At 31.5% G+C, this 19,608-nt stretch overlaps 1 protein-coding gene across 1 annotated transcript in view; it reads right to left on the reverse strand.

The window, feature by feature from the left end:
* Window positions 1-1,886: 1,886 nt before the first annotated feature.
* Window positions 1,887-19,608, reverse strand: part of LOC143042544 (sodium-dependent proline transporter-like) — a 44,566-nt gene continuing 26,844 nt past the window's right edge. The window contains exons 3-15 of the mRNA XM_076214916.1: window positions 19,182-19,313; window positions 18,198-18,422; window positions 17,738-17,897; window positions 16,773-16,911; window positions 14,972-15,106; window positions 13,631-13,734; window positions 12,750-12,874; window positions 11,521-11,636; window positions 9,460-9,591; window positions 8,468-8,567; window positions 5,756-5,865; window positions 4,542-4,694; window positions 1,887-3,565 (exon numbers count right to left, since the gene is read on the reverse strand). Coding sequence (XP_076071031.1) covers window positions 3,371-3,565; window positions 4,542-4,694; window positions 5,756-5,865; window positions 8,468-8,567; window positions 9,460-9,591; window positions 11,521-11,636; window positions 12,750-12,874; window positions 13,631-13,734; window positions 14,972-15,106; window positions 16,773-16,911; window positions 17,738-17,897; window positions 18,198-18,422; window positions 19,182-19,313 — 1,826 coding nt within the window. The 3' untranslated portion in view covers window positions 1,887-3,370. The remainder of the gene's footprint in view (window positions 3,566-4,541; window positions 4,695-5,755; window positions 5,866-8,467; window positions 8,568-9,459; window positions 9,592-11,520; window positions 11,637-12,749; window positions 12,875-13,630; window positions 13,735-14,971; window positions 15,107-16,772; window positions 16,912-17,737; window positions 17,898-18,197; window positions 18,423-19,181; window positions 19,314-19,608) is intronic.

Raw genomic sequence — 19,608 nt, forward strand, 5'->3', positions numbered from 1 at the left:
CACTGTATTCTTTATATTAGCTAATGATCAACAACGACTGAAGTTTAATGGTTTTCTCTTTCTTTTTAATGTTTCGGATTTGCGATCGATAGATTAAAATATGCTGTACACTTTCTCAGTTTAAATCTGCCCTTCAATCAATTTACGAATCGACTAGCCCAAGCACAATCTCGTCGTCATTAACTCTGATGTCATTCTATGGAGTGTCAGGGTCACTGTTAACAACGTTTTGTAGATGCTCTTTTGACCTGCTGTGGATTGAATTATTTCTTATTTTTGATTTGCAAATGGAAGAACCAGAAGTTGAACACCCTTTTCCTGAAACTTTCTTTGAAGGGTAAATCCTATGTCGGCCATGTATATCTCGCCATATTAACATTACCCAACAATCCTGACTGTTGGCACATGTCTACATCTGTTGTACTGTCAGGGAACTTTTCAGAACCATAAGATAAACCCCCATAAAATGCATCCGAATAATACCTTTGCTGTATGACGACTCCAATATTCCCAACTACCGACTGTTAATCAAGTTCTCCAGGCTCATCTACCTCGAATTCTGTGCAGTCCAAAATCATAACGCAGCCCGGAATTTTTTTTAAAAGTATATCAGGTAGACATCATGCCTGTAATTCGTTCTTTGTTGGGTTCATATTAATTTTTGAAAACATTTTTTTGACGTGACAGTCCGATGTTGACAAAATGCATGAAACAGAAGACATTAAAACATTTAACAAAGAGGAAAGAACGGTTCCACCTATGTCTTGTCGTAGCCAAAAATACTTAAAAAAACTCGTCTTGTGCTGATAAAGGTCTGTGACTACCAGAACTTCTATCCAAATTCTTCTTTTCATAAGTTCAATACTGCTTAGATTTGTCAAATAGTGAAATAGTATTTCAAAAGTGTGACTATCAGGTCAGCTGCTTAATTATTTATCTTTAAATCACTGTACTTTTAATTGTCGTATTTACATTTTCCTCCTCTAAGTTAAGGCATGAAACCACTTTTTCCGTAATTTGTTTTTTGGTATTTTGAAAAAAAACGCAAGTTTTGTGCAAACGGCACATGTCAAATCCATAATATTATATATCTTGTACCAGCTACAGTTAATGGAATGATTTCAATAGAAAAAAAATGGTGTCTCATCGAATTGATTGGGTCATTTATGTATCTGTGTCTAACTAGAAACTTTAAATTTATAAGATCGTGTCTTTTATCAATATCTTTTCAAAAATATTAAGTCCTGTTTATTATTTTTCTGTGTGTTTAACATCACCATCCTCAAGCAATCCGGATCCGCTATCTGTCAAGTCTACTGATTGCTTATTTCTTAACGACTATAAATGCATGTGCTGCAAATATACGACTGACATTCCCAATGGGATAATAAAGGGTTATAAAGGTGTGGGCTAAATCCAAAATGTACAATTACTTGAAATTTAGAAATTGAAATGCTACTAAAAATTACTATAGTTTTCTCAATTGCGTTAAGGAAGTATGATATTGACTCTTTCGTCATATTGGATCGCAAATTACTTCAACTTAAATTTATAGTAAAATGAACAAAGTGGTAGATCGCAATCCCACGGAGTTGCTAAAATTCTGATAAAAGTTATCTTTTTTGTGCAAGCTGTAGCTTGAAAACAAACGCGATGAACTTTACGCATTATCAAATTTTTTTGAGAAAAAAACACAATAAAAACTCTCTTTGACATAGTAAGAATAATTTTGTTAATCTTTTGTTTATACCTCTATATTACCTTATTGTGTCTATTAACCTTTCTGCATGGAAAAATTATAACGAAAAGAATGCAGTTGATCAAAAAAGGAACTATCTAATGAATGAAAGATACGTAAAGGGGTGTTAACACAAACTGATTCCAGATCCATAGGACATGGTTTTATTAAAAATATGCATGCAACAGTATAACATATAGTGTAATATATAATGTGTAAAATGATTAAGTTAAAAGTCATAATATGCATTTATATTTGACCAACGATCTACATACTAGTATCGGTTCTTAAAAAATACAAATGAAACATTATTTATTTTCCCCAACATTTTTTAACCAAATTAACCAGTTCGGAATTTTTGATGCTGGAATAAAACGCCAAAGAAACACAGTAAATTAAATGATTAAAACATATAAAAAACGGTATGTTACCTTACATTACAACTTATGTAACTGTAATATTCAAGCACATGGTTTAGTAAAATATATGTTGCGTTATAAAGATAGCTCTTAATTAAGTTAGAGTATTATGTACTTACATATAAAACAATTTTTTTTAAACCTTTTAAATAACTTTACAGAAAAAAGTTGTTCTAGTATGGGAGTGCTAATGATTAAATTATTTTATGGATACAAGGTTCATCAATATATAATACACTAACATAGTTGTTTTCCCTATTAATACCTGAAGGTATACAGAATTATTTGTATACAACGCACGAAATCTTATAAAGGAAATCAGTATACATTGTATTTGAACCTACTACATCTTTTTTATGTTCTTTGATTTCATGTCCTTTTTTGTTTTGAATTTCAGTAATATGTTTAAAAGATCACATCAAATGCCCATAAGTAGAGGTGAATAATTAATCGCATTGCACCAGTCATCAATAAACAGAAACAACTGCTATTAAAGTCGTATATGCTTACTTAGGTGAAAAAGTGCTGATATAGTGCTTCCATGGTTATCTCCAACGATTGCATTTCATTACCTATAACACTTTTGGACAAGAAAAAAATGATATCATAGTTATTGGTGAATGTCATTCTATTTTGAATTAAATTGTGTACCTTCATGAATGTAAATACAGGTATCACAGTTTGTTTTTCCACACTTTTTTACTGTTGAAATACTGTTGGAAATGCTCGTCTGGCCAAATTCAAGTGTTGATTAATAGTTTCCTATGGTTTTTACATTGTCGTTTACATATGTATTTATAGGTTGCCGAGTGGTCTAGAGCGCTGGCAATTGTGCAGGCGGTGTTGTCTCGATATCCCAAATAGCATCAGTTCGAAATCCGGCAAGGGAAGAACTTTACTTTCGCAAATTTGCAGATTTAACATTATTGTTATAATATTTAGAGTAATTATTAATATGATATATATATATAGAGGCGAATATTTTGATATCAATTAATCCAACATATTTACAAATATCACAGACTACTACCATTAGGAAATAATCATTCTGCAAGTAGTTAAGTATTGTTTTTATATTTTTTCCCGAATGTCATTTAAGCGTTTTACTGAGCGTTTATTTATATTCACAAATTGATTATGCATACAGCTATACTTGACACATAGTTAGTGTATATGTATTTGTATATGTATATGTAAGTTGATTGATTGACATTTACAGTCTAATTTGATCATTAGAAATGTATTTGACTTTTTTATCTCCTACATAAGCCAAGTTGTCTTTTCCGTTTGATGCAACATTTCTGTGTCTTACTGCGTTTATTGGCTCATATCGCTTGCGAGGATCTTTAGCACGGTCCTCGTCAAGAGCAGGTCCCCATTCAGGCTGCTTCTTCAAAGCTCCAGGGAACTAAAATACAAACGCCTTTTATCATAAATACACAAAAAGTTCTAAAATGCACTATTTATAATGTTAAAACATACAAATAATATATAAAAAAAGGTATCTTTATCATGTGTGTAAATTGATGTACTGTTTTAAAGATTTACGATATTAACTGATTAATAGGTAAATCAAGATAAAAGGTAGAACTAGAATCAAATGATTTGGCGCAAAGAAAAGAATATGACATACGTTTTCTTTTGAAAATGCCTGTACCAAGTCAGGAATCTTGCAGTTGTTATACATATTCCGTTGGTAAATAGCGTATATGAATATGTGGCTGTTATATCTTCCTCGTGTATAACTGACAAGAAATTGTTTGGCTGTTTCATCTTTATCGAGAACAGATAGGTGGGCTGTTCTATCTTCCTCAAGCAAAATTGACAAGAGATTACTCGACTGTTCAACATCCCTCAGGTAAAATTGGCATTATATAGCTTTTATCTAAATGCTCTCACTTGTTTTTTGTGAGGATTTTCTTTCTTTTAGTTTGATCTCGGACATATATGTGGTTATTATAGACATGTGTCGAACACAATTAAGGCTATCCATCATATGTTTTAAGACATTATTTAAAATACAAGAATGGTTTATTTATCTGAAATTGCATGGTTGTGTCTTCATCTGAATTTTGAAACATTTTACACATTTAAAAGTCAATACAATCTTAATTTTACTGCTTTGTACTACTTCCTGAAATAGCTTAAAGTTATCCTGAAATGAAACACAAAAATATTTCAAAGCGGTTGTTATACAACATAAATGGAAAAATCACCCTCCAAGAATAGAAAATAAAATTGGAGTAAAAACCTTTTATGTTATCATTTATAATTCTCCTGTATATATGAAATCGCATTTATCATTTACGTATTAAGATATATCTTTTGTTTTAGGACTTCAACAGATTTTCCACTTTTCCACTTACAAAAGTTAATATACTTACACCGTATCGGATACTCTGTACGATGAAGCCCAATACAATGAGTGCTAATGGAGAGCATACCATCAACCAACCAAGAGCTTCGGCGTAGCCAGGAAATACATAATCTCCATAGTAGGCAGGAGCATAATTAACACCAGACATAACCACGATAAACTATAACAGAATTTCAGTGTCATGGTTATACAAATAGCAAGATAAGAAAATAAACGTTATCAAAATTTAAAGCGTTATAGTGCATTCCCCGAATCTGATTTTCTCGATTCTAAAAAATATTATCAATGAACAGTCAATTTTAGAATTAGTTTTATCGTGGAAATAAAAACCCATAAAAATCATACACAACTGAATTTCCTGATTGTACAAAATTATGGCATACAGTTTGGTATGTTTGAGGTTTTTATGATGTTGTTAATTGCCCCCTGTATCGTTCATGCTCTTTAGCTATTATGGGTTGAGTTAATTAAATATCATCATCACTGTTAAATTTATACAGAATAAAAGATATTTACCAGCCTAGTATTATGTGACGTTTTATCTTTATTTATCGTAAGAGATGTTGTTTTTGTCTTTTTGTTTTTTTGTTTTGGTCCTGGTATAGTTTTTATAATTGATTGGTAATCTTAATTGGCATCATATCCCCTTTATACAATATTTTTAAATCATTAAAAAAATTAAACAAAAATCATTTGTTTGGTTAACATGTTTCTACAACCAGGAACATAAATATAGATATACTGTTCACAGTTACAACACTGCTTGAATAAATGATGATTAATTGCCTCCACGCTTAAAAACAGTATATATTTAGTAATTCACTCTGTAAATTTGTATTTGTTTGTGTTTGCTCATCAGTAACATGCATTGCACACTATAAGTATTTTACAATTATTGATAATTGATATATACCTTAAGCGACTACAATTAATATGAATAGAGCCTTTATAGGATGAGAGCCAGTTCCTGACTTAGGAAGCTGACATTTTTGAATTCCGGAAGGTAACGACATGTAATCTCTCCAATATAAATCGAAAAACCGTCACATTTGGCACATAGAAATCTTCTTTTTATCAAATTTTATTATATTCTTAGGCGACCAAGAAACAAAAACACCCGGTGTTTATGTTTGACCCCGGAAGCATACCAATGACGTCACCTAGTTTTTAATGTTCAGTACTTTGGCTTATAACTACCACTATGAACATTTGAATACTTACAATGATGGCCACAGGTGTGATAAACGGCCACGTGATATACCAGTAAATCCAAAAGGCTGGATGCTGTTTGCCAACCATCATCTCAATATCATGTTTGAAATTATTAATGCCTAGAAAAAACATTAGAATATCATAAAAACTAAAAACGAAATGAAGGTAATAATTTTCCCTCAGAAAAAGTCATATCGTGGATCTCGGATTAAAAAAAACCCAATTGTTTGATACATTTAGCGTATTATTCTGATGATGTCGGGATATGGGTATTTATTCGAATCTTAACAGAAAGGTGTGATAATATTAAAAAACGGATAAAAATTCTAAACAATGGCAAAGTGTTCAGGCTTAAATTTTAATCTTTATTATGGGAAATTGATGCAAGCATACGATCTGTATTGTGTGTTGTACTATAAGAGGCAAAGAATGTTTAATATTCGTATTATACACATGTGTTAACACGTTAATTATGAGATTGGAAAGTGGAGTAGTTCGTGTCTTTTTCTGAATAAGGTTTAAACAATTTTTCAAACAAATATAATTTACTATTGGTTAGCAATTGTTAGCTTCCACTATCCATTAGATTAACAATTAACTGTTGGTTATATTGATAATCTAGAATATCAATTGAAGGTGGAGCACGAATGGTGTGTTGATTAATTCCTTTGATGAGTAGTTTATATATTTAAGGGTGACATCCCTTTGTACTATGTTCACACTGCCAAAAAGTCTATTTAACGATGTGTTAATTGTCTCCCTTAAAATGTTCATATTTTTTTTTATGTCTACGTATAGTGTTTCGATTAGATTTACAATTTCAATAGATTTTTTTTATTGGTTTATTTAAGACATTTATGTATCGATAATTTGTATTCATTTGTTTTGAAACGTTTAAAGTTGTTATATTATCCTGTCATACAATATAGTCATTTTAGCGGTATTTTAAACATTCCAATATAAGCGGGAGATTTGGCATATCATATAACCAGGTTCAATCAACCGTTTTTCTTAAAAAGTCAGGAGTATGGCAGTTTTTATCACATAGACCGTTTCTATGAATGTTGGCGTTTAATTTTGAAGCACCTCACAGTGTTTCTTTTGTTCCGTTTTTGTTTTTTCGCCTCTTATAATTGATGTGTTTTCTTCAGTTTCGGTTTGTGACCCGGATTTGTTTCAGTTAAATCGATTTATGACTATTGAAAACAGCGGTATACTACTATTGCCTTTATTTATATAACAATATAAAAATCATGTCATAATTTTATAAATATTATTTAGGTACATTAATTTTTAAGTATTAATATTCTCCGACCGTTCAAGACCCTTATGGATAGTGAAGGTAGGTTAAAGTGCCTTAATATAGTTGCATTACTTGATTCCACTTGTTTTTTGCCTCAATGATAATTAGACTAGTTCAAATTGAGTTACTCTCTTAATTTAGATTTTTTATTATTGTGAAACACCCCTAACACAAACACTTATAGGATACACATATGCGCAAACACAAGAACAGAGCACCATATCAACTACTAAATCCAGAAACTTCCAACCTATGGCAAAAGCTTTAGTGAGAAATCATATTTGGAACCTACACAAAGGATTTGCACTTTTTTGAAAAAGACTATATATGAAAACCAAATTATATCATCTTCGTAAAATGAAAAAATGTTTGGAAAACTAACCAGAGTTATCTTACATTAATCACAAAGAGGAGCTTTCATTTTGTTTTAATTTGAGCTGAATCTACGTAGCACAATTTTCCAATAAAAATAAAAGTGCTTGTACTTTTATTCATTTATAAGGACTTGGTTAGCCAAATTTACTAATTCTGTTTGATATAATGAATTTTTCTGACAATAGATAAACATGGTAATACTCACCCATATTATTATTCATTGCAACAAATACTGCTTGTGCATTTGGGCGAGATTCGGGTCCTTTTGTTTCAGTAAATCATTACTTTTATTTAATTATTTCTTACTGCTGTTTCATTTAATTACTAATAGCACAGTAATATAACACACAAATGCTTCAGTTTGTAATCATTGCACAAACTGTTTTATTATGTCACCCTGATAGAGGTCGGGTGACATATTGTTATTGTTCCATTCTTTTAGAACTTATAATGTTTATTATTCCACACTTTTTTGTCCCGACTATTTCTCGGAATTGTATGGACCAATGATTATGGAACTTTACCATAATGTTAACCCCCATGTGTAGATGTGCAATCGGGGGTTGGCACTTTCAAGATGGCTACCGTGGTCATAGAAACAGAATGAATGTGAAAAATTGGAAAGTCTTCCAAACTGAATGAAACTTTGTGGAAATGTTACTTGGCATACGAAGACATGCCATCCATCTTTGGAATTTTCAAAATAGCCGCCGTTGCCTTAGAAAGGGTACAAATATGAAAATTTTCAAAATGCTTTAAACTATCTGAAAATTAGCAGAATGATGTATAACGAGGTATATATCTAGTGTTAAAAAATTTCGAAATGGTTGCCACTTAGTGGCAATTGGTGAACCAGGGTGACATCCGCTATTGCTCGCAATGGCAATTCTAGTTCATATTCCTTTGATGAAAGTTATTTTAAATGCATTATAAATCCAGCTCATCATTTCTCATACATACAAGTCATGTATCTGCTAAGACAGATAACATTTGGTACAATCTACTCGTTTTGAATCCTTTATTGTTTGTTATATGTTACTCACCATAAACATAGCATATCCCAACCAGTTCACACAAACTGACAATCATAAGGTTGTAACTTCCCGAATACCAATCTATCAGTGTCAATAGGTATATTCCGCCCTGGAAATGTTTTTTTCTATTGTTAGGTATATATATATATATATCATGAGGTTGGTAATAGTCTATGCGTACATTTAGTGCATATAATACCAATATTTTACAATTAAGGCCAAAAATCCCCTTATATATAAATCAAATTTTGGAAACAAGCAGTCATCGATTGGTACATAAACAATTAATATACAGGTGAAAGAAATGCTGTAAATGAAAATATGGTAAATCAGTCATATCCATGTGAGACATGTTTGTACAATCAATGAAACACTGGGATAACCATCTTTCCAAAATACCACTTTTACAAGGATTTACACTCCTTGAAATTAATCAAATATTCCACGGTAGATAGACCCACTTTTTGTTGTTAACAAAACCTCTTTACTGAAATAATGTATTCGAATCATATGAACATTGGTTTATAAAACAATGACTATTTGGTTGATAAATGTCTGTTTTGCATCAAATCGTAATTAAGACAGGTATATTGAGGACTAAAATAGAACTCAATATATACATGTACCACCCTCATTTGTACAAAAGAGACACGCATTGTCGAATTTAAAACGTACTACATCGCTAGAAGAAAATGCAAAAATATACTTTTTAAGATAGTAACCTTGATATCTGAATACATTTTAAATTATTAGATCGTTCTCTTTAAAAATTAATGTATTCTTTGAAACGTATACATTGTTTATACAAAAAATCAACTATGATCAAGTTGATCAGGGTTTCAATTAAAAAAAACTCCTACATTGATTATACAACAAAATCAACTATGATCAAGTTGATCAGGGTTTCATTTAAAAAAATTTCCCTGTCTTTTTCTGTCTAGTTCTTCAACAATGTGTGTTACGGGATGTAGAGATATATGAAATATAGTTGTTTGACATACCTTGCAAACTTGAGGCATACCCAACAAAAAGCCAATGACACAGAGAATAAAGGTGAACAGTGTCTTCTTAGGTCTGAGGAATGCTGGAAACGCATCAATAAAACCACTTATGACAGTTTCCATCATTGCAAACTATAATAAATATTAAATCTTTTAGTGGGTATTGCTGTAGTGTTGTAATCTTTAACTGCACGTTGATACATATTTCTATTAGGACGTCTCTATAAATAAACCCTCCAAACCATACTTAGACGAAGAAAGCGCATGGATGATACAAATGTATATCTTCCTACTCTCACAGTTTACATTCAACAAAGCAGGTTTAAAAAGTACGGACATAATATGACCGGTCTTCAGTCCTTTTGATAAAATGGTAATGATTTAAAAATTATGTAGAGATTAAATACTGCCAAACACAGATAACAGAAACATGCATTTTTAATTATCAACTCATTTTGCAACACACAGAGCAGAAGTTTAGACAACATAAATTCACAAAAACATAAAGTTTTGATGTAGGTTTAGCTTACCCGGAATTAATCGTATTGCTGTCTTGGTGAAATTTAAATGAATCAAAATAAGACCTGTTTAGGAACGGGAACTGCATCGATGTAATTCTAACATACATATACTGGGTCTATACCGTTATATCATTGGCCCAGTAGGCAGTATTGCTTTGGTCCTGACATGATTTCTAACATAACTTTTTTTTAAATTCGACATTGATAAATTAAGAAATTGATAAGAAAGTAATGTTCAAACTCTCTCATGCAAAGTTGACCTTAGATATATTTGGCTATTCCTTCTAGGTCACTTTGAGTAAAAGAGGGACGAAAGATACCAAAGGGACGGTCAAACTCATAGATCTAAAATTAACTGACAACGCCATGGCTAAAAATAAAAAAAAACCCAGACAAATAATAGTACAGAAGACACAACATAGAAAACTAAAGACTAAGCAATACTGGGGTGATCTCAGGTGGTCCGGAAGGGTAAGCAGATCCTGCTCCACATGTGGCATCCGTCGTGTTGCTTATGTTATTACAAATCCGGTAAATAGTCTAATTCGGTAGGTCACATTCGTGAAAAGGGAAGGGTATTGTAGTTATGACATTAGGAACATATCCGATATCATCTGTGAAACGATTATTTCATAACGGTCAACCAACTCGTGATGGCGTCCGTAAAATTCAGGAAGGGATGATTTCAACTTCAACTTTTGGTACTCTTGATTTAATAGCTTCCTTAAGAGCAGTAATATATACAGCTCCTGAAGTATTCAAGATTTTATACATTTTTTGTTTTTGTTTGGATTTGAGCATTGTGAAGTCTATAACACGTTTCAAAATTTTTAAAATACTATTTTCATCATTTCGCTTTGATGGTACTTGATGAAAACATTTGCAATAAGATTTTATATTTATTTTTTTACTAAAGTCATCGTTTAAACCTTAACACCGCAAAATGATATTCAAAATTATACACCGAATACCTAGTGATGGACACAACTTCTAGATCTATAAGCCTTCTCGATGAAGAAAGAATAACTGAAATGACATGTTGTACTCTTTGATCCATATCCTTTTCCGTCATGTTCATTGTCAAGTTGAAGTAAGATAAGTTAAGGAAGTCGCTACTCAGTTTCAAAATAACAAGCTTTTCTAAACACTAGTATATATTGATACGGGATTAATAAAGGAACCGAAAGAGCAAAAAAATATATAGGTCAATGTGCTTGTTTTCGAGATGTTAGCCATTTATATTTTGGCGGGAAAATGTTCTCTCTTGATTTTTATAACTATATCATCGACAAGTTAAAGTTCTCAAAAACTATTAAAAAAGACAAATGTTATAAGACTTTTACAGATGGTTTATAATTATACATGTAAAAGATTTATAAAAAGAAAAATGGGGGTCAATGGGCAAATTGTTTTAAGGCATTAAAATGGATAAAACCAGAGGATTTCGAAAATCTATCAAAAATTCAATAACATGATAAGCAAACATCATTAAAGAAAATTACTTATAGCCATAAGTGTCTTAAATTTAAAGCACACTCACCTGACTGTCAAGTCCTAAAGTGAAAATCATGAAGAAAAACAGGAACGAGAAAAATGCTGGAGCAGCAGGCATCCTAGCAATACCTTCGGGATACGCAATAAACGCCAATCCTGGGCCTAAAATAAATATGTTATTTACTGAAAATAATTTACGAGATTATCTATAAATAAACTAATGGAAATATTCTTTATAAAGCACAAAAATGTCAGTATTCTCCTCAGAAACTAACAAAACCTTTAAATAGACTTATTAAAAGGGGATATAGTTACGATACTGTTGTCAGGTCATTAAAGATTGCATATTTTGGCTTTAACATTGATTCACTGATAGGGTCTTTGCATCGGAACTAAACACATTTATTTCTTAAAAAAAACAGTTGTTGGCATGACACGGGTTATGTTCTTCTCATATATTTTATGATAGTATGATACTAAACCCCCAACGGGAGGGATTGTACCTGATATTCATATGATGAAGACATAATCTTTCAATCAGTTTAATTGAGGTCTGGAGCTGGCATGTCAGTTAACTGCTAGTAGTCTGTTGTTATTTATGTATTATTGTCATTTTATTTATTTTCTTTTGTTACATCTTTTGACATCAGACTCGGACTTCTCTTGAACTGAATTTTAATGTGCGTATTGTTATTCTTTTACTTTTCTACATTGGCTAGAGGTATAGGGGGAGGGTTGAGATCTCATAAACATGTTTAACCCCGCCGCAATTTTGCGCCTGTCCCAAGTCAGGAGCCTCTGGCCTTTGTTAGTCTTGTATGATTTTAAATTTTAGTTTCTTGTGTATAATTCGGAGTTTAGTATGACGTCCATTATCACTGTACTATTATGCATATTTTAGGGGCCAGCTGAAGGACACCTACGGGTGCGGGAATTCTCGCTACATTGAAGACCCATTGGTTGCCTTCGGCTGTTGTTTGCTCTATGGTCGGGTGGTTGTCGCTTTGACATATTCACCATTTCCTTTTTCAATTTTATAATGTAACTTCTTGGTTTGGGGCACAACGATAATGATGCATGCTCTATAATTTGTAATAAAACCACTGTCCTAAAATCATGTTTATTGCTTTCGGTTTATGCACTTTACAAAAATGCTCTTGCTATCACCTAGATGTGAACTTTCGGTACGGTTTCATGAGATATATTTTAGTTAAAAGTGATATTAATTAATGTATAATATATGCAGAGAAACTTAAAACCTTTACAAAGTCTTACCAGAATCAACAACATCTTTGACATCCCTGTTTAGTGTATGTGCCATAAATCCAAGTAACGAAAACACGGCGAAACCAGCAAACACACTAGTACAACAGTTTATCAAGGTCACTAAGAAAGCATCTCTGAAAATAAGGTAGATCAGAAATGGTTAAAATTAATTAAAACCAAAATGAAATAAAATTTGAAGAAACAGTAGTTTTTTTTTTTCAAACGTCGTAATAACTTTTTATCACACGTATATGTATGTACTAAATAAATAAAAACGGATAATAATCACAAAGAACGTAATGCATTTGTAAATAGTATAATGTAGAAATAGCTACGCTAACCACAAGTCCATGTATCAACATTTAACAAAAACCGCCCTTGTGAAAGAACGAATTACCGAAGCATCCCCACACATTAAAAATAAAAATATATGTGTGAACAGTTTCAATAAAATAAAAGTAACTTTAATGTATATTGTATAAACCTAAAAACGAACAAGTCCCATATCCCATAAACCTATAATTGACAACAATAGTCAATTTATATTTCTACGAAAGAACAATATTGAAAACTGTTACCGAGCATCTTTGAAGTATATTTAAGAACCTGATAATGTAAAACGCTTTAAAACACCGTGAACTTTATTTTAAATGATTTACCGTATAGCTGGTTATTTTCGCGGGGTGTAAATTTTCGCTTATTTTTTGCGGATAAAACAAAATCGCCAAAATAAATTACGCCAATTTAAAAGTGCACATGCAAAGATATTGATAATAATTTTGAATCCGCCAAAATAATAACCGCCAAAATATTTCGTATACCTTATTCAATGAAAATCGAGAAATTTTACAACCATGAAAATAACCAGCTACAAGGTATAAAATACACACCTGATGGTATTGTTCTTAAATCTATTGTAGCTCGACATTGTAAGCAAACCTCCAAAAGCCACACCAAGGGAATAAAATATCTGTGTAGCGGCATCACCCCATACCTACAATTATAACATGTGTAGTTGTATAGGTGAAGTACAAGGACGCGTACCTTTATTATAAGCTAATTCAGTTAGAATGAGCAACTTATTGTTTTATCATTTTGTTAAGTGGACGACCTCAAAATTATAAAATTTGCAATCACTAGATTTTTTACCACATTTGAGGAAGGACAATTGTTAGTACTTTTTTCTGTTTTTATATGCACTATAGTGCAAATGCATTATCTTTACACCGGCGCTACTTTTTAGACAAATAGAATATTCATCGGCGAATAAAATGCGCAATATACAACATATATAACGGTACCCAAATTGCACCGAGTACCCAAATTGCACCTATTTAGCAAAACTAGCAGCGAAAATCTTACAAGATTTCATAGAGACTAAACAATTTGTATTTTTATGATTTAATACTAAGCACATCTTTCAACATAGGTAAAACTATTTAGATATGCCCAAAACGTTCACAGTATTTATCAACAGATGAAGTATTTACTGAAAAAGCAAAATGTACTGAAACGTCGCCATGCGACGTCATCAAAACGTCATCTTTTTAAAATGAGCAAACACAATATGTTGCAAGTATCCATTTAAAAAATAATGAAGAGTAAGCATGGACTAATATCCAATTGTTCAAAAATATTTGAAGAAATTAAACAAAAGCTCTGTTATTAGACTTTTGACGATGTGAATTTAAGCATGGATGCAATTTGGGTACTCCTCATTTCAGAATCATTGATGGTTTGGAGGTCAGTTTAGACCAATTTTTCTATGATTCCATATGGAATAAAAATCAAATTGGTGTATCTTGATAATAAAGAAGGATACGGCTACAAAATAAACACAGAATGGACATTTTTGTCTTACCATAAAAAAACGTAGATGAAAAAACTGTCAAAATAGGTGCAATTTGGGTACCGTCACGTTACATGTAGCTATTATTGTTCAATAACTATTAGGCATGCAGCAAGCAGATTGGTCCTTTATGCCATAATTTCTACCTTGTGATTACCGATACATTATGCCAATCAATGAGGTACAATTTTCCAAATGCTTTCATTTTTAACGATTTCTTCTGGTATATTTAAAACCTCAGCATTTTTAATCCAGTGCAGTGGATGTTAAAACTTAATATTGGAAGGAATTTTCTACGTTATTTTCAAAATTTCAGAAATCGAGGATGTACATGTATTTCCATTAGTGCCTCTTAATTAATTATTTTCCCCTAATAACTTACCTTGGGGTCTTTAAGTTTTTGCCAGTCTGGTATCATGTAAAACTCGATTCCTTTTTCGAATCCTTCTAATGTCAAGCCGCGGATTAACAAAATAATTAAGACAATGTATGGAAAAGTTGCCGTGAAGTAAACAACCTAAAATGAAAGACATACATGAATCGTAGTTCTAATTGTAAAAGAATGCTTGTTACTATTTCTAATATGTATAACTGAAAATTGACCTGTCAATTCTGCTAAAAAACGATTTTCTTATTAAGTACTTCATATAAAGCAAACATACACATAAATGATTTAGTAATTGTTTTTATAAATAAATCACGTATGTTTCTATTACAAATAAATTCAAAATTATTTTTAGCCAGTGGTAATTTCGTAGTATTTGAATGATTTAAGATGGGCACATTACTTGTTAATTTTGCCTAGAAAATAAAAAAAAAGTAATGTACGGGCACATTGGTTGTTAATTTTGGTTAGACAAGAAAAAAATTAATTTACCACGACTCCACTTGTAAGTGTTTCACGAAAAGCCGGAGCAGTGAATACAACCGATCAATAGATAATAATAAAATTGATTTCTGTTTAACGTCCAGTGGCAAATTAAATGCAAATTAAGGACTATAACATATTATTGTGATATGAATAGGAACCCAGCCGATTTTTAACATGTTAGTTCACAAGACACGTCACACTACTAAGGCCAACTAGTCTTTGGTCTAACTACTAAATGTCGTGTGCTTAGTAAAGAAAAAGAAAGTGAATGCTTAGTTCTCCTTTTCATTGGCAAAACTTTTAGGAACTGTTGGTCCTCAATGCTCTTCAACTTCGTACTTTTTAGGCCTTTTTAAGTTTCTTTTATTATTCGATCGTCACTGATAAGTCTTTTGTAGACGAAACACGCGTCTGTCGCAAATACAAAATTTCAATCATGGTATGTGTTTATTTTCAAGTCTTTATTTTGCCCGACGCGGATCGAACCATAGCCACGAGGTCCCACACTCGAGGCGAACATGATACCACAAGACTACTGTTACTGATGCTGTTATCAATTAATAAAGAAATATGTCTTTGAATATTTAATTCATAATCCTTAGACTGGCTGTTTAAAATATGACATGCACATGCAATTGAAAACGAGATTTACCTCTACAAATGTAATATGATAAAGAAATTAATAGGAGAACCAGTAAGGTAGATGGAAAATGAATTTATGTCACTCCCCAAAGAACAGAAATTTTTCAGATCTTTCAGAAAGGTCTTTAGAAAAGACGGTAGAGTAGCTTATTGCAATGATAATGATTCTTTTCCGCTATGACCTTTTATTGGTCATAAACATTAGAGGTGTTTGTTATAGTAAAGGTCCGTTTTTACTTTTATTTTCAAAATCATTTCCTTTATTTTGACTTTTATCCTATTCATCTAGAATGTGATTACTGACGCTATGTATATAGGAACATGTAGTTTGTACAATAATATTAATAGCATGCAATAATATCACAGCCGGGAATAAAAATGAATCCAGCTAATCATAGACAAAGTTATTATTATAACTATGTTTTACTGCAGACGCTGACGACGGAAAGTATGATACCTAAGTCTCGCTTATGTGACAATTCGTATATAACAGGCTCGACACAAAATATACTAGTAATTTGAAATTAAGGAAAGAAAGATTAAAATGAAAATCCCACATATCAATATCATATATTTTTTTGTTATGGAAACATAAAAGTGTTTGTTTGTTTAATTTAAATTGTCATTTGTCTGATTTGTCTCATTATTTGGGTTCTAATTCGACCTTTACCTTTCCGGATGATTTGATGCCCTTCATCAAGCAGAAGAAAATAACAACCCATGTTAATAGTAAACATATCACCAACTTCAAACTAACACCTCCAAAATCACCAAATCCGTTTGCCTCATGCAGCCGTAAGACATATCGTCTGAAATAAGACAAACCTGCAGTTATGTTACAGCATTTAATCAATGTATTACTGATTGTTTTTGTAGTAACCTGGTGCTACAATTAATGTTGATTAGAAATACTATTCAATATAGTAAAAATAATCACAAACAGATATTGACGGGACATCATTTGAGAGTAATGATTTATACACTGTATATGAAGTTGGTCGACAATTTCGTACGTTTACTTATCTGTGATTTTTTTTATGCTCATGTTAACTTCTTACAATATTTCTACGTCTATTACGTTTCAAAGATGCATTGTAAAATTACAAAAGATTGGTAGACAATGTCTATTTGGGACAACACTTATTTAAGGAGTCACAACTAAAGATCTCTTTTGTTGATTATAAACACAATTCTACCAACTATAATTTCTTGGACTTTAATTTGTTAAATGTATAAATTAACAGTTAATTGAAAACAAAAAAGATCAGATTAAAAAAGAAACAAAGTCTTTTAGAAACCTAACTGTCAATTTTAACAACCGATTAGTTAACAAACACGTAAAAATGCTTGTTGACAAAAAAACAAACCCATACAAGACAATTATAGATAATTATTTATTTTTATATGAGACAGACGAAGTAAAAAAATAAACCGCATTTATATGAGACAGACGAAGTAAAAAAATAAACCGCAAACAGAAACATTGGTTCACAGTTCATCCCCAGTTAATCAAAACCATTCCACACCAAAAGGAATAACATAATTCCTGTTAACTTGGATTCATAAGGAAAAACAAAGTCATTGTGCGTCGCGATCATACATAATTCCATGGATATTTATACAATTCTTACTTACTCAAAGTATTCCGCACTAGGTAGTTTCAGATCCTTATCACAGGATGTCGTATTTTGGATAAGAATAGATGAATTAAGATCATTATAAGTAGTGTAGTTCACAGAAAAGGATTCTGACAAGTTTGTTAGCAAACTGGTTAAACAGTTCGTATGCTTTAATTCTGCAATAGAATATAACATAATCAAACTTAACAGAGAGAAAACATCGAAAACCAAACAGGACATCCTAAATGATATACAATAAATATAAAATATCTACAGTTGTTATTTCTCACTTGAATTATTTCTATTGCTGTCTGGATAGTTTCATGGCAGTCATTAATATGCAGATTTTTAAACAATGACAAAGTTTGAAAAGAACAAAAAAAAAAAACAAAAAAAATAATGTAAGGATGTCAAACAAACAAACAAACTTTGAACTAAGTTCTACTGTATTTTAGATAAAGTTGATATTAACTCACCCATTGCCGATTTAATTTTATCTGTTTCATTTGTCATACTATCGAACTTTGGGTATGGTTCTTCTCTGCAGAGGTCTGATGCCCATTCGTGGTCGCAGTGTTGCCACGGTAGATCGCCATCCATGTTTACAAATGAAACCATCATATAGTAAACGGAATACATGATGATAACATTATAGTAAGTACAAACCATGGCGCTTATCAAGACCATGGCCCATCCAACTCCTAAAATGTTTATCATTATAATAATGATTATTCTAAAGTGAAAATTAAAATTTATGTAGATACATCTATATGTCTTTTTTTTTGTTTCATCTAGTTACTATAAAAATTAGAAAACAAAGTCTAGTTTGATAAGACGAGAAGTTGAACATATGTAAGTAATACTAGGTGCTAATAACTACCTATAAATCAACTCTGGGTTTTGTTTTAAATCATGTTGTTTTTGAAAATTGGGCCATGAATATTGTTTTAATGAGAACATTTCTCTTGATTCCTAATTCCAACTTTTCAATAAATCTTATATTTGATATTGAGTTACTCTTGTAGCTGTGCATTCCGTTTTTTTAAAATAAAATATGTTTACACTAATAGCTATTGAAAGAAATGTGTTGTTTAGTGTAAGACAAAAGTTGGACTTATTTTATGTCGTTTCATTAAAGCTTCATTGACATATATCTCAAATATTCCTCAAAAAACGTAATAATAAATCCCCTCCCCAAACAAAAATCAATAGAAATCAAACGGATTATTCATCGTTTTTATTGCAGTCTAGGAAGGTATGAGTAGTGCTTAGAAGTAAAATAAGGAGAGAAAAAAAAAACCTTCAATCAAAAATCGGAATCAAAATACCGTTGTGACACATATTTTTTCAGATGCAAAAACAAATCTCAGATTGTGCAACGTGTTTGTCTTATTCTTTGAATACACAATTTCAAATATGCAGAAGACTAACTTATGGAAGGTTATATATATGTTTCTTACCCATGAAAAAAGGGCTTACTGTCCAAACAGTAATAGGCCCCTGAGATGCAAACTGTCCAAAGGACAACTCAAAGAAATACAGTGGTATTCCAGCAATAACCAACATGATGGCATATGGAATGAGGAAAGCACCTGTAGAAATACGAAAACATTTCATTTTTTATTTCAAGAAAAATTGTGAAGAATCTCTATGTATATAACCTAAGCGGTATTTGGCACAACTTTTTGGAATTTTTAGTCCTTAATGCTATTCAACTTTGTATTTGTTTGCTTTATAACCTTTTGATCTGAGCGTCACTGATGAGTCTTATGTAGACGAAACGCGCGTCTGACGTATTAAATTATAATCCTGGTACCATTGACAACTTTTTATATTCACAAAAGTTAAATCTAATGAACAACTTATCACCTTACTTCTATAGGAAAA

This window comes from Mytilus galloprovincialis, chromosome 8 (genome assembly GCF_965363235.1).
Source record: "Mytilus galloprovincialis chromosome 8, xbMytGall1.hap1.1, whole genome shotgun sequence".
In the NCBI taxonomy this organism is placed as follows: Eukaryota; Metazoa; Mollusca; class Bivalvia; order Mytilida; family Mytilidae; genus Mytilus; species Mytilus galloprovincialis.